General features: G+C 42.7%; 1 protein-coding gene across 4 annotated transcripts in view; it reads right to left on the bottom strand.

Annotated features, from left to right (window-relative positions):
* The window catches only part of ap3d1 (adaptor related protein complex 3 subunit delta 1), a 29,549-nt gene extending 14,488 nt beyond the window's left edge, over positions 1-15,061 (bottom strand). For all 4 annotated transcript variants that reach the window (XM_080032603.1, XM_080032605.1, XM_080032606.1 and 1 more), the window contains exons 1-16: positions 14,789-15,061; positions 11,486-11,581; positions 10,712-10,792; positions 9,965-10,045; positions 9,770-9,877; positions 9,447-9,576; positions 8,149-8,288; positions 7,741-7,814; positions 7,574-7,623; positions 7,316-7,365; positions 6,922-6,970; positions 5,012-5,157; positions 2,928-3,076; positions 2,563-2,793; positions 1,588-1,819; positions 1,332-1,477 (exon numbers count right to left, since the gene is read on the bottom strand). In XM_080032603.1, coding sequence (XP_079888729.1) covers positions 1,332-1,477; positions 1,588-1,819; positions 2,563-2,793; positions 2,928-3,076; positions 5,012-5,157; positions 6,922-6,970; positions 7,316-7,365; positions 7,574-7,623; positions 7,741-7,814; positions 8,149-8,288; positions 9,447-9,576; positions 9,770-9,877; positions 9,965-10,045; positions 10,712-10,792; positions 11,486-11,581; positions 14,789-14,884 — 1,859 coding nt within the window. In that variant the 5' untranslated portion in view covers positions 14,885-15,061. The remainder of the gene's footprint in view (positions 1-1,331; positions 1,478-1,587; positions 1,820-2,562; positions 2,794-2,927; positions 3,077-5,011; positions 5,158-6,921; positions 6,971-7,315; positions 7,366-7,573; positions 7,624-7,740; positions 7,815-8,148; positions 8,289-9,446; positions 9,577-9,769; positions 9,878-9,964; positions 10,046-10,711; positions 10,793-11,485; positions 11,582-14,788) is intronic.
* Positions 15,062-15,518: the final 457 nt, after the last annotated feature.

Raw genomic sequence — 15,518 nt, 5'->3', positions numbered from 1 at the left:
CTGGCTGTGGAAATCGTGTCTACCTTTGTACCCTGTATGCCACTGCAAAATGTCCATCGCTATCTGTATGCAGACTCTCACATTGGTTGCTTTTTGTTTACAAGTGTCTTATTGGGCTGGTCCCTTCATATCTATGTGTTTACATGTCCACAAACAAATGTAGCTATGGTTTGTGTTTGTACAGATGTTGGTACCCAGAGCTAGAACTGAGTTAGGGAAAAAGGCCATTAAACATGCTGCGCCTTCTGCCTGGAACACTGTGCAAAAGCAGCTGAAGCTGCCGGAGCTGGTCACCTTGGGAGAATTCAAAGGAATCCTGAAGGACAGAGAAGATAGTTCTCTTGGTCAATGCAATTGTTTGTAAAGCTATTTTCTGATAACGGCCGGGTTTATTCATTCATCTGTCACCAGTTTATTTATTTCATTTTTAACTGTACTCATTTCAATCTTCATATAGTCTTGTCCCTGATCTTGTATTGTACTTTACCTGACGTTGAATGTGGTGTATGAGAATTGTGGTTGATTGTTCTTATTGTATCATGGTGCTGCCTTCTTGGCCAGGTCATTCTTGAAAAAGAGATTTTAATCTCAATGAATTTTACTTGGTTAAATAAAGGATTTGATTGATTGATTGATTGAAATGGAATTTATCTAGTAGCCATTTGGTTTTTCTGTTGATGTTAGGTGCTAGTATGAACTACTTCAGGAAAATGAAATTATCAAAATTTCAAATAACTTCTTCAGAAATTGTAAGTCGGTGTTGACATATCATGGTTGTGACACAGGACTTTCAAGATTCGGAATGTAAAATATTCTAAAACTACAACACTTATCAGAGCCTGCCTGACTCTAATGTACTCTACAGAGGTAGAATTTGACAAGAGGTCCTTCAAAGTGACAGCTGCCCCTTATTTCGCCTGATTTTATTACATTTTACATAATGAAATGTCTGACGGTGTTGACTTACAATAAAGTGGTCATTTTTAATAGGTTTTATTGCATATGAAAGACTGAAACCTTCTCTGAGGACACACTGTTTTGGACGTCGTGAGAAGATAACAAGTGTCATATATTTGACATAATAATGATAAATTATTAATCACATGACATAATTAAATTTAAGGGGATAATTGTTCTCCAGATATTCTATTCTTAATCCCTTATAACATCTACAATTTTAAATATTTTTAGTTTTAAACATAACAGCAGTTACATATGGAAGACGGCCTTTTGTCCAGATTCTCAAGAATCACCGATATACGTTTGTATGTCGAACAAAGTCATATGTGGTTTTAAAGTGTATGTGTTCCTCCTGTACTGAGCTAACTCACCCGTCAGGAACAGGCACTTTCTTCTGGGCCTTGGGGGCTACAGGGTTCAGTTCTCCAGCAAACAGAGCAGTGACTTCCTCCGATACTTCTACGTCCTTCTGTTGCAGTTTCTGAATGTACTTGACCAGCTGAAGGATGCAAGACGCCTGAGGACATGACAGAAGGTGAGGCAGACATTGGAGCTTAGCGGACGTATTTTTATGAAAAAGATTGAGATGTCTACATATGAATTTTATTTATAATGTTTCTATCTTACCCTCTCCTGCACCTCCAGGTTGGCGCTCTGGACAAAGAGCGGCAGCCTGTCTATCATCAGCTGGCTGGTCTCCTGTGCTGCTGTGCGGTCCGTGTTCCCCTCCTGGCTCTTCAGCACAGTGGCAAACAGCTTGGCTGCGTTCTGCACATACACTGCCTGGATGTGGCCCGGTAAGGTGGCCACCTTAGGCCGCAGCATGGCCTCCAGCGTCTGCATCGGGTTCTCCAGGTGTCTAAGAAGAGGAAGTGGATTAAGAGAAAGGACTGACTAAGAATGACATCAAAACAAGATACTGATGCAATTCACAGCATGGCACTGATGAATATTTCATCCTTATTTCATGAAAAATAGAAAATTATTTCATGCAAAGTTACTTAGGAAACCTCCCTAGGTGTGTCAAAGAGGTTTGAAAATGTCTCAAATACAGTTTTGAAAATACTGTTAAATGCCAGACATTTTATCACCATGGGAACCCCATTTCTCATGTAAAATTTGACAATGGAAGATGTTAGTAACATTTAACCAACATAAAAAGATAACACAGGTGTAGCCAAGTCTAATTTAGAGCCGCAAATTATCATTGCTGTGTGTAAAGAAAGTGAAAGATTTGTCATCCGCCAACAAGGTTAAGCCCAACCTGATTGACAGGTCGCATAGCCTGGGCAGGACAGGTGGTTACTTTGATTAAAAAAGAAGAAATGGAAACACTGAGGTGGGGAGCACAGTATCCGAACCAAGCAGTCAGTCAATTCCACTACGGAATTGACTGACTGTTCCAGAGGGTTCATGGGATATCTTACCACCATAATGCAGTCATGAATTGTTTATGTACTGCATGTTGGCTAAATGACTTCAGGTTTACCTTCCCTTTTTGTGTACCACACTCCCTTCATTTGCCCATATATTCTTCACTTCTGCCAGCTTACACACTGTGTGTTAAGCGTGAATCCCAATGAGAAAACAAAATCAACTTACTCAGAGAATTCACCGCAGATCCAGGCTGCGGCGTACAACACTTCACAGATGCCCTTCCGCTGCACGTTGCCCGTCATCAGGTGGGCGTTGTCCAGCAGAGTAGCCATCTGGGCCACGGCGAAGACCCGGATGGCTTTGACCCGGATAGCCACATCCAGCATCTGAGAGGCAATGAGGTGGCCATGCCGTGTGCCCTCCAATCGGGTCAGCTCCACCAGGATGCTGATGTACCTGGTCCAGGGAATTACCAAAAGAGTTGCGGTTGAAAAAAATTGTGTCACACAGAGCGGAAAATAACATCAAAAACCAAAAGCAAAGTGTAGAAGTAGTATGAGTACAGGTCCGATGCTGGCTGCGAGACTAACCATTCAAAGTTGGTGATGTACTGGTAGTTGCTCTGGCTGCAGATGTCAATGATCTTGGTGAGCAGCTCGTCTCTGTACGTTGTTCCTTCCGCTTTGTCCACGTGCAGCATCAGCTTCTTTACAATCTCCATCAAGTTCTTTTTGGATACCTTATGGGGAGAGCAGACACCAGGTTCAACAACGCTAAAATGACCATGTGTACGTTTATTACACGATATTAATCACATTTCTACCACTACTAGTGTGCGTCTCTGGTTTATTTAGAATGTGCTGATTGACATGTAAACCGGATATAGTATCTCACAAAAGTGAGTACACCCCTCACATTTCTTCCAATATTTCATTATATCTTTCCATGGGACAACACTGAAGAAATGACACTTTGATACAATGCAAAGTAGTCAGTGTACAGCTTGTATAAGAGTGTAAATTTACTAACTCAAAATAACTCGACACACAGCCATTAATGTCTAAACTGCAGGCAGCAAAAGTGAGTACACCCCTTAGTGAAAATGTCCAAATTGGGCCTTTGTGTAAGTGTAAATATTTTGTGCGGCCACTATTATTTTCCAGCACTGCCTTAACCCTATTGGGCTTGGAGTTCACCAGAGCGTCACGGGTTGCCACTGGAATCCTCTTCCACCCATTCATGACAGCATCACGGAGCTGGTGGACATTAGAGACCTTGTTTGATCCTGTTTGAGGATGCCCCACAGATGCTCAATAGGGTTTAGGTCTGGAGACATGCTTGGCCAGTCCATCACCTTTACCCTCAGCTTCTGTAGCAAGGCAGTGGTCATCTTGGAGGTATGTTTGGGGTCGTTATCATGTTGCAATACTGCCCTGTAGCCCAGTTTACGACGGTTGAGTGCACTTGCTCAGGGTCATATCCAGAGGTTGGCTTTGGAAAATAGACCTATGAATACTGCCAGCATTGCTGCAGGTCTTGAAGGGGTGGGGGGGGTCAACCGGTCAGTGCTCAGACCATACGCTAGACTCTGCATCATACTGGTCTGCATGGCTGTCGTCCCATAAGGCTGTCGTCTAAAGATGATGCAAAAGAAAGCCCACAAACAGTTTGCTGAAGACAAGCAGACTACGGACATGGATTACTGCAACCATGTCCTGTGGTCTGATGAGACCAAGATACATTTATTTGGTTCAGATGGTGTTAAGAGTGTGGGGCGGCAACCAGGTGAGGAGTACAAACAAAAGTGTGTCTTGCCTATAGTCAAGCATGGTGGTTGGAGTGTCATGGTCTGGGGCTAAATGAGTGCTGCCAGCACTGTGTACTATGTACTGTGCCATACTGAAGCAGAGCATGATCCCCTCCCTTCGTAAACCGGGCCGCAGGGCAGTATTGCAACATGATAACGACCCCAAACACATCTCCAAACGACCACTGCCTTGCTAAAAAAGCTGAGGGTAAAGGTGATGGACTGGCCAAGCATGTCTCCAGACCCAAACCCTATTGAACATCTTTGGGGCATCCTCAAACGGAAGGTGGAGGAGAGTAAGGTCTCGAATATCCCCCAGCTCCTTGATGTCGTCATGAATGAGTGGAAGAGGATTCCAGTGGCAACCTGGGAAGCTCTGGTGAACTCCATGTCCAAGAGGGTTAAGGCAGTGCTGGAAAAATATAGTGGCCACACAAAATATTAACACTTTGGGCCCAATTTGGACATTTTCACTAAGGGGTGTACTCACTTTTGTTGCCAGTAGTTTAGACATTAATGGCTGTGTGTCAAGTTATTTTGAGGGGACAGTTATACAAGCTGTACACTGACTACTTTACATTGTATCAAAGTGTCATTTCTTCAGTGTTGTCCCACGAAAAGATATAATGAAATATTTGAAGAAATGTGAGGGGTGTACTCACTTTTGTGAGATACTGTATATCCGTAGCTGCTGCACATGTTAGCACCTTATTTGGAATGCTGTCTTAATGGGAATATGGACCTTTAATCTGAATATGCTGTAGCAGGTAAACGTAGTCAGTGACAGAGCATCCTCAGAAAAAGAAGCTGAAAGAATTCTGATTTCAAGTAATACATTGAGGTGTACAAAACTTCTTTGCTTCATACCATGCCATAGAGCAGGTCCAGAGCTCTCAGGCGGATGGACTCGTCCTTGTCATCCAGACACTGGAGGATGAGGTCCTTGTGAGACTGCACTGACTTGGGGTGAGTCTTCAGGATCTTTGACATGGCCAGCAGGCCCAGGTACTTCACTAAAAACAAATAAATACACAAGGCCTTAGGGTATTTAAAACAGACTTAGCCCTAACGAGTAAAGCTACATATATTTACTTCTATCTTGGTCCAACTGGGATTAAGCTCCCTGTCCTATCATTTAAAAACCTGACAACTGATAGCGACTGGAGTTAAACAACAAGTATAACATATTCTTTTTAGGTAAGGAATCTATGTTTTCCAGAGGACAGAGAACCGTTTCCAAACTGGCCTACAAAAGGTTCAGTTTATACTACACCTACTTTTAAAATCTCTCTCGGGCTTAGCTGGCAGTATATAGAGTATATGCAAATACCATATGAACACATTATTACTGTTGTGTTATCCTGCATTGAATATTAAAGTAGACTCATATGGAAATGACAAAAACTTAAGTATTACAAAAGGGAAGGAACACAAAACATAGAGGACAATGGAAAGGACACACAAACACACAGTACACCACACACACTGGACACTGTAGTTTTGTTTTGCTTTATCCCCCGTCGTATCCACCGCAGCTTTTTCCCCGCCAAACAGATTGTTATTAAGTCAGAAATCTGCTGAATCATGGCCTTCTGTCGATGATTTAATCTGGCAGAGACAAAGGTTCTTGGATCGATAAGGTTGTGCATGTGTTGGCGACCTTGTGGGTGTGAGGCGGGTTTCGATGAAACCCGGTCACTGCGGTGAATAAAATGCAGCAATGACCAGAGAACGCGGCCTCAGTGCAATTGCAGTAGCCTCGGGATTTACCCCTGCTACGGAAACGTGTCACCTGCAGTTCAGGGCGATGAAACTCTCTCTCTCTATGTGTGAGGAGGGCGTAATAAGAGTGATGAAATGAGAGACAGACTGAGCTAACTTTTCAATGAGTTTTCACTACGCTGCTGCTGCTTTCGAAGTCAAAGTATGTCAAGGGTTAAACTGGTTTGCAGGAGTTAAATAAATCAAGTGCAGCTGATGTTAGCATCAGCCCACAATGCAATAGTGTCTTGAAGATAACCGTCTTTTATATTTCAGTAGACTGAATCTAATGCCTAAAGCATGACTTTTAAAAAATGTATAACAACTGAGTTTTGTTCCAATATCTCAATTAAACCTCTTCCTTCTTTACTCAAATGACTCTGACATACTCATTGTTTGTTACTTTACCTCACAGATTTCATCAGCAAAGTATCCTCACAATCCAGGTGAGGACTGATCTCTTACCTACTTCTCAATGTTACTGGAAGTGTTATTAATTACGATAGGCATGACAATGAGAGCTAACAAGGCATGGTGAAAAGATAAACACAACCTAAAACCACAGGTTCACAGTCTGCTCTATTTACACCAGAGGTCTATAGTCTACTACACACAACTATCTATTTATGGGCGTCCAGATAACTCGAATGGCTAGATGCAGTATTCTCTGCTCCAACTGGAAGTGAAATTATTCATATAGAGCCATGCCCTATGTTTGACAACAGCAAACGTGTAGCCTTTCAGACTTTTTGGGTGGGAGAAACCCACTAAGGGCTGTTCACCTTCTGTGTCACACACAGGCTTTGTGGGCGAAAGGGGTTGGATGTGACTCAAGCTAAATAGTATTCTAAGCAGGCAACCCTAATGGTAGCTTGGGAAAAGTAATGATGTTCAAGTTATCCAGAGTCGGGGGAAGTTCGACGTTATTGTCGTCTAACAGGGATGGACTGTTCCACAGTCAGAAACACACAGACAATGATAAAATGACACACTGCAGGCATTGACAGAGGGCTCACAGTTCTGGTCCGAGTCTTCTATCAGGATTCGCAGTTTCTGCACACAGAGCTGAAAAAGAGAGAGAGAGACAACAAGAGACAGCAAGGGAAAAGGGAGAGTCATTAATATCACTGTAAACCTTTCTACACCAGCACACTTCAAAAAGGACATAAATGAGACAAATTAAAGCGGGGGAAACGGGGTCTTAAGTCAATTGTGCAAAAGGATTGTTTCATGCATTCCTGAAAAAAGCACTACGAGTCGTGCTAACCTGTCTGATAGCTGCTGTGTCTTTACTTTATATAGGTTTGAAAAAGAAAAGATTTTTAAACAGGAAGAAACTGGTGAAAGCATGCACTGTGGTTCAGACCACATGAAAAATGCTGATGGAGGAGTGCACCTCAAGAGGCTTACCTGGATACTAGCACTGTGGTTAGGCATCCCAGAGGACAAAGAAATCAACACTGCAATGTGGAACGATAGGAGCAATTAGATCTGACTGTGAACTCCACATTGTTGAGAGAATAAACAATTTTGTATATGACGAGGCAACAGCTTGACAAACTTATTATTATTTTTATTTTTTTAATAGATTGAAGACTGAAATAGATACTTCTGTATATGATACTGTATAATTAACACTGATAGTTCCCACAGAATACTAGTACTGACCTGCAATCACAGTGTTGACACATTCATATAGCAGAGACATGGCAGAGGTACTGTGGGAGAAGAGGGTTGGGTAAGAAACAGAGTTCGGATCATTATTGACACATCCGTCAGATCAAACTGCTTTTACTATCTGTGAAAACGTTTAGAACAGAAGGATTTCAACTAACCTGTGGATTAAATTGGTCAGCGGTTCAATCAACTTTTTCCCCAACCGTGGCTCCAGCGGAGTGAGCGCACCAAACTGGAAAAACAAACACAATGACACACGTCAGAGTCTCTCTCACATCAGAATTTACACTTCAAAACATTAAATAAAACTACCGTTCCAAAAAGAGGTGGCTAAACAACTTACTACGAAACACAACCTGCCATGTGACTTCATTGCATTTTGGCCAAATTAGGCCAATGCTGTTGTAGGAACAAGTATCAATTCCTCTTTTGTGATAGATGTATCCCTGTGGGACTGTTGCAACATTATATAATTATATTATACAATGCTGGTAGATAGAGCAATATAAGACCTTAAACCTTCACCAATCCAGAAACTCTTATGGATTTCCCCCGTATCCACTTACCAACTTGATGATCTTAATAAGGACCCAGTTATTAGTAGAAGAGGTCATGAGTTTGAAGAAGAGTGGAGCCAGGGACAGGTAGTTCTTGGGATTTCTTCGGGCCAGCTCACAGATAACATTAACTGCTGCGGACTGGACACCTTGAAGAGGACAATATACATTAGACTTGACCAAAGATCAGAAAAAAGAGGACAAAACATAATTTATTGAATATAACTCAAACATAAAAACTATAATTTGTGTGAGTTTATTTGGTCACGGGTGAAGAAAGGAAAGGATACAAAATCAATACTGTCTTATTAAATAGAAGAATTTTAAAGTGACAAAATGTTTTATTAGATTACTTTTTTTCTCCTGGACGTGCTCAAGCATTTCTTGAGCTATCACAAATGGTGAACATTTTAAGAAGTGAGAGAGTAGATAAGGCAGATTTCTTTCCACCTCACGTCACATTTGAAATATCCCCTTGACACACAGTTCAAAGTAGGTTTTTACAACAAAGCCCTTTTAGAATCTCAGACCAGTAAATATTGGCTCACTGAGGTACAGTGACTAAGGGCCACACTGCTGGCACGGCCCTGGTTACGCGCCATGAAGCCAGATAAATATCCTGTAAGATGCTTTTATCTGAGCAACTGAAACAGTCCTGTGAGTGGTTGGATATTCCCAGGCACTCCAGGCAGGATCACAAATGAGCCTTCCTTAATCTCATATTCTTAGTTGCTGAATAATTCACAGGGTTCAGGTGACAGAGAACGCCTGTCCACAGGAGTGCAATTGGATAGCACTACAACCAATCAGAGCAAAGAACAAGGTGACGTATAAAGCCCCGTTCGTTAAGCGAGGTTAACTGTTAAATTAAACTTTTGCTGTGGTCGGTCGGCAAAACAGAACATTCCTCTTACTTACTAATGAAAGATTTGAGTGCCATCTTCCAAATCTTAAAGGGTCAAAGCCAAAGCCGTCTCAAACTCAAACAACATATCCGAAGTCATCTTTGATGTTTACTATCACGGCAACAGTGGCGCACTGTCGTCATCCGGTTACGTCCGCCCCTGGGCACGCCTGAGCACTATACATAGGGCTCTGGCCCGCCCATATCAAAAAAGATTTGATTGGTAGCTCAGGATTTCTTGACATATTTAATGAGCTTCAATGGAGAGTGTCCAGGCCAACAGGCGCAGCAAATTTAATTTGCCAGCGCCTAGCGGCAGGTCTAGATTTCCAGGCTAGCTACAACCAAGATTCACACAAAAAACTAGAGAACTATTTTTCTCTTCATCGTCTTTGCTGATTACCTGGGTCTGGGTCCTCCAGTTTCTCCTTGAGCCTGGGGAAAGCGGGGCGCAGGGACTCTGGGTACTTCAGAAACACCTTGTACATGATCAACACCGCCTTCTTCCTGATGTAGGGTTTAGTGTGGGACATCTAGGGTGGAAAAGAGGGTAAAAAAAAAAAAAAAAACAGCAGAAAAAAGTTGTGGTCAAACTGTTTAATAAAAAAAAAAAAAAAAAAGTTGTGATGTAAAGAATGACAAAGGATGAGTTAAAAAAGGAAAATGGACTGTAGCCAGGAGAAAAACCAAAGAGCCAAAGTCTCAGACATTTTCTGCATGACTCACCAGTGTCATGATGTCGTTGGCCAGGTCCCGAGCCAGGTCAGGGGTCACAAAACAAGAGAGGCCAGTGAGGGCAACACCTGTGTCATACTGGTTGGGACTGCTGAGATCCTGCAAAAGAAAAACAAAAAGGTTAAGAATAGAAAGGGCTAGTCAATTAAACAATGTAAGAAAACCTTAAACAAGAACATGTCTGACCTTTCGGATCTGATTGGTTGTCAGCATGATGACATCAGTGCTCTCGTGAAAGCACTGCGAGGCCGCTAGGTAGCCAATCCTCTGTAGGGAGAGAAGGAGGCAGAAATAATTACATACTGTGCTGCCTTTTGACGATTTAACTACATTGATTATATTTCAGTACAGTGCTATTATTACAAAAATTAACAAACTACACAGTTTGATGGAGATTTACTTATACAGGAAAAAGAGACCTGCAGTGGCTATTCCTTGAGCATTGAGTATCTAATAGTACAGTGCATGTTCGGGATGTGCCTGTAACGGCGCTTGGATTTTGATGCGCACGTATTTGCACCATTACGGTGGCGGTAAGTCCTTCTTTGCCACTCTAAGCACCGGTAGCATAACAGCAAAGATAGACACACCCAAATCCAGCAGGCATGAAGAGGTTTTCATAGTTTTCTACAGAACCACTGATCAAAACCCCTTCACACTCTGCACTACACTCTCTTGGGTCCTCAGAAGTACACTCAAAGGACAAACACACACATACACACAGACGTATGAGACGGTTTTCTGAATAATTAGATGTGGAAGGTAAATACGTAAAAAAAGGACAGTCTGTGAGCCTGTATTTCTCTCTGCTATATATGCTGGAAAATATACACTTTGGCACCGCGCTCACCCCATCATACCCGCTCATCCAGAAAAAAGAGCAGGTTGAATTGAATATAAGATTTGTACTTTCTCATTATTCACCAAACGTACCTTGTATGTAAACTTGGAGGAGCTCATGACTTCAACGATGTTGAAAGCGGCCCAGCTGACATCATAGCCCAGCATCTGGAGCTGGAACGCAGGAAAGAAGAGAGACGGAGAGAAGTGTGGGTGACAAACGGGACGAAAGGGACTCTAAACCGTCCCAGGTGTAAACAGAGAGGATACATTATTTGAGCCGAAAGCTTTCAAAGGTGCGCACGGATGCCAATTGCATCAAGCCATTTACACTGAATAATGGGCATAGAGGCAAGAGTGCTTTCATTTAAAAAGAAAATGTATTTCTCAGTAAGTGCCGGCTGCTGGCTATTAGGCTGTGCTGTGACAAATATTAAGCTTTAAAACGCAACACGTACGCAGCTTTGTACCTGTTTTGTAAGTATGTATTCAAGTGGTTTCTGACCTGCCACTTTTATTTGATTACCCTGATAAAGCCTTGAGCCGAAACAGGCTTTGAATCAGCATGATGCTTTTTCAATAGAAAATAAAATACAATACAAATACAAATGTTCCGACATAGTTAATGAGCTCCAATGTTTTATGCCCATCGTAGCTTAAATTTAAATTTGCTAGCGGCGAGACTGGATTTCCAGGGTAATAGGAATAAGGAGTCTCTGGCAAATGTTTTTGAGAGTCGTTTCCCAAAGGAGCCACATTTTATGCTTGTGCGTGCCTTGTTATACATTGATCAGTGTCTATGTATGTAGCAGAGAACAACAGACAGAAAGAGTCAGTGAATGTGTGGAGGGTGCTGAGAGATCTTACATAGGTGAGCTTGCACACGGCATTGGCTTTGACAGCGATGTTGTCCTGCTTGAGCTCCTGTTTGATCTCATCGATGCAGGTGGAGATGTACTTAGCCTGAGGGCAGACATAGGAGAGGACAAACAGACACCAGATCAAATTAGGTGGAGCATTATCCAGACATGGACGCTGCTACCAAGCATCAGGAACACGCTGCAAAAAAAGCCTAGTTTGTTTGTTATTGCCATCCAAGACACCAGCCAAGCCAGCAGAGGTGGAGCTAAACGAGACCCAAATCAAGTCAGGTCAGGCAAGTCCTAAACTTTATCTTGGATGTTATAGAGTCATAATGCAGCCTTCATCTCTTAATATGCTTCTGGCATCGGCCAAAATTATTTCACCCTTGGCTTTAAGCCATGAGTCAAATTTAAGTCCAAAATCATTGGGGTTGAATTCAAAGTTATGCCAAGTCCAAAGTCCATCAGTAATCATTTTGAAGCCCTGTTCCAAATTGCAGGTGAAATATGAAAATATGGTCTACAAGGCAAAGACAGAGGCTTTTTTACCAAGACCAATTGCTTCCCTGATGGGAACATATGAAACATAATTAAAATATTAAACCGTATATCATATCAATCTAATCAAAGAGCTCCTAAAACACTGCTTGTTTTATGAAAGAATTGGGCAATGGGTGACACAAGGCATGTTTCAAGAAGCCTCATGATTCAATCAATGAGTAAAAAAAAACTGCTGCTTTGAACGGCTGCTATATTACACTAGATTTCTTGAAAGAGAGAGAAAGCAGCGCGTACATTTCATTCACAAGCTTGGCTAGGCCTCTATAGCGAAATCAGTCAGCCATTGTTGAGAGGAGCAACCTTGCTAAACAAACACACTATATAGCTCTGTGGAGTTTGAGTGTGTGCTGGTCATGTGTGTGCAGTCATGAGACAGCACAGTGACAGGGGGAGGTAAGGGGGGACTGCTGCTGCTCCTGTGGCAAGCAGGGAGGGATTCAACTCATGATCTCTCCACACACACACACACACACACACACACACACACACACACACACACACACACACACACACACACACACACACACACACACACACACACACACACACACACACACACACACACACACACACACACACACACACACACACACACACACACACACACACACACACACACACACACACACACACACACACACACACACACACACACACACACACACACACACACACACACACACACACACACAATGATTGAAATATTTGTCAAAGGGCCAACAAACAATCTTTCACCCACATTTGCCGACAACGCTGGAGATAAACTCGAAGGCCTGTACTCTCCAAGCAAAAAAAGTGTAGGCTCAGTGAGACAGACAGCAAATAGACCTAAACTTTCCACGGCTAATCTCACACAGTTACACTTAACTTAAGACTCAACACACGTGAGAAACTGTTAGCTGGCAAGGAAAGAGTTGACGCGCGCGCGCACATGCAATCACACACACGCCTATCAATATTTCAGCAGTGTCTAATGTTGACTGGGCAACCACCTATGATCTAGGCTGCCCAGGTTGGGTTACACCTGGCAGACATCTTAGCACACTATACATTGAATCAAGAGATCAAGCCCTGAACTGATGGCCCCGAATGACATAGCAGCTTGATTTTCATTCCCCAGAACTTTAAGACACGATTATAGAGATGACATGACATATCAAACAAAATGGGTGTCTAGCTGATCAGATTTGCCGATTAAGCTTCCGCTTGTACATTTTTTTTGTCACTTTTTCTGGTGAGAAAGTTAGCAGGACAAGACATCCATGTTAAAAAAAAAATGAGACGAAAAGCTGTCTTCAGACACTCTCCCTCTACATTTCACACCAGACCTACAGCTCGAGACAGGTGCACCACATCTCCGTGCAACCCAGGGATCCTTCCTCATCTCCCGCCCCATCAAACTACCTGACATAGCCCTTATTTTGTAAAGCAGAGACTCAGGTTGCGTTCCGAATCGCATACTCTTTCTTTTTTCTATTCTACATACTACATCCAACGATAAAAAGAATCTAGTTAGGATGCAGTAGACATACTATTGGGACATACTTTTCTCTCTTATTTCATCATAACATTGCGCCTTGATCTTGCCTCTTGCTTTTATATCCGTCGCATCCCCGTTTGTTTTCATAACATGGACCTATAGGCTTCGTCGATGTTACGTCACTTCACGTGCGCACTGGATTGTGGGTCAGAATCGCCCAAATAGGATGCACTTTTCAACACTAACAATCTTGGCCGCATGAAGTAGACCATCCGGGTATTCTAACCATCCTAAATCTGGCCACAAGAATCGGGACATCCTAAATCTTTTTTCTACATACTATATAGTAGAAAGTATGCGATTCGGAACGCAACCTCAGTTAGACACAGCCAACATACAGCTACGAATGGATGGAAACATGGCTGCCCCCTAAACATAGCCCTCTAATGGCCCATCCCACCATACTCCCACCCAGGTCTGGTGCTGTGTTGATGAGCCTGTCATCACAATAGACTGTCACCCAAGGGAGCTGTGACAGGGATGACGTCACCTTCAATCAAAAACGACCTGCTGACTCATTTTACATTATTTACAAGTTCACATAAGATGTCAGAGATGTCAGATAGTTTTTAAGCTAATCAGATCGACTAGTTAGGCCTCTCTCACACGCTGTTCAGGTCATGACAGCATCACATTAGGCTATCCACTCAGCGGTCTTATCACACTGTTGACGTTCCCAACTAAAATAACTAGGCTACATTTAAGACCTAATGATACTTCCTCCTCAAAATGAAACGGTAACTACCGTAAATGCTAATCATTGTTGATACAGTTATCAGTAGCGCGGCTGGGTCCTGATAATGGTTAAGAATAACTGGATGGTGAGATTATGAGAAATCTCCTGGTAAAATTGTGACAAACTATCGAGCTTCTTCCACTAACTGGGTGTCACTTAACTATGTAGACGTCCTGTTTACAACCTGACAGGTAACGCTATAACAAAGTTAGCACCAGCAGGATGCAGACCATGACCGAGCAGCATTAAATTAGCATAGTGTCAGCTGCACTAGCCTTTGGTAACTGTTTTGACTGAGTGTTAGCTAGCGGCTGCAATGACTGACGCTTACAGTAGCCATTAACATTTAGCTAGCTAGCTGGTCAATGATAACGGTAAAGGCAAGATGTAGTGTTGACATTAAAAATACATCAATGAATGCGAGGTTAAAGGTGTACCAGGTGGCGGTGTTCGCTCGGTGGTCGTTTTACCTCATCTTCCTTGTGATTCCTTATGCCACGTACTAAATCCTGGAGGTTTTTATCGAACATCCGATCGATGCTCCCTTTGACAATCTTCAAAGCCATGTCTTGTCCGTGGCTCGTACCGCTACTGTCCCGCGGGGCCAAGCGCCTTCCAGAGGTATAGTGGGTGCCAAGCGACCCTCTTGACTGTCTCTCATCCACCCGAGGGACCTTGTGTGTGCAGGTTCCGCCGCTGTTTATAGCAAGACCCGTGCAGACGAAGCTGAGGCCGGACGGTGCGTCCTGTGCCGTGCAGAGACGCTGGCAATGGATAAGTGTAGGAAATGGCTGACAAAATGGCGTCTAAAGTCAGCTGACTCTAAGCATTATTGGAGATTCTCATATGGGAATGCGAGGAATTAAAGGTCTAGTCCCCACCGGCCAGGATACACCATAAACTAAACTCAACTGTTTAAATGCACTGTCAATTTCAAAATAGTAACAAACTTTATTGCATTAAAAAAACAGTCTGTTTAAGAGTGCATGCCATTATTCCATGTATTATGGCAGGTCACCAAGCCGACAAGTGTATGATTGAGCAGGGGCCACTCACGGTAACTGTAGGAGCCCATTGCCTCGGGCCCCAAGCTACTAAGGGCAAGGGCCCCTATAAACCTATGGTTCAGATTTTGTATTTCGTTATGTAGGCCTATTTTACTTTTTTGCTTATTATGTCTTTATAAAATCCATTATGCTA

The sequence above is a fragment of the Ammodytes marinus genome (assembly GCF_949987685.1).
Source record: "Ammodytes marinus genome assembly, chromosome: 8".
Taxonomy (NCBI): Eukaryota; Metazoa; Chordata; class Actinopteri; order Uranoscopiformes; family Ammodytidae; genus Ammodytes; species Ammodytes marinus.
Note: the sequence above shows the minus strand (reverse complement) of the source record. Positions and strands in the feature narration are given on the sequence as shown.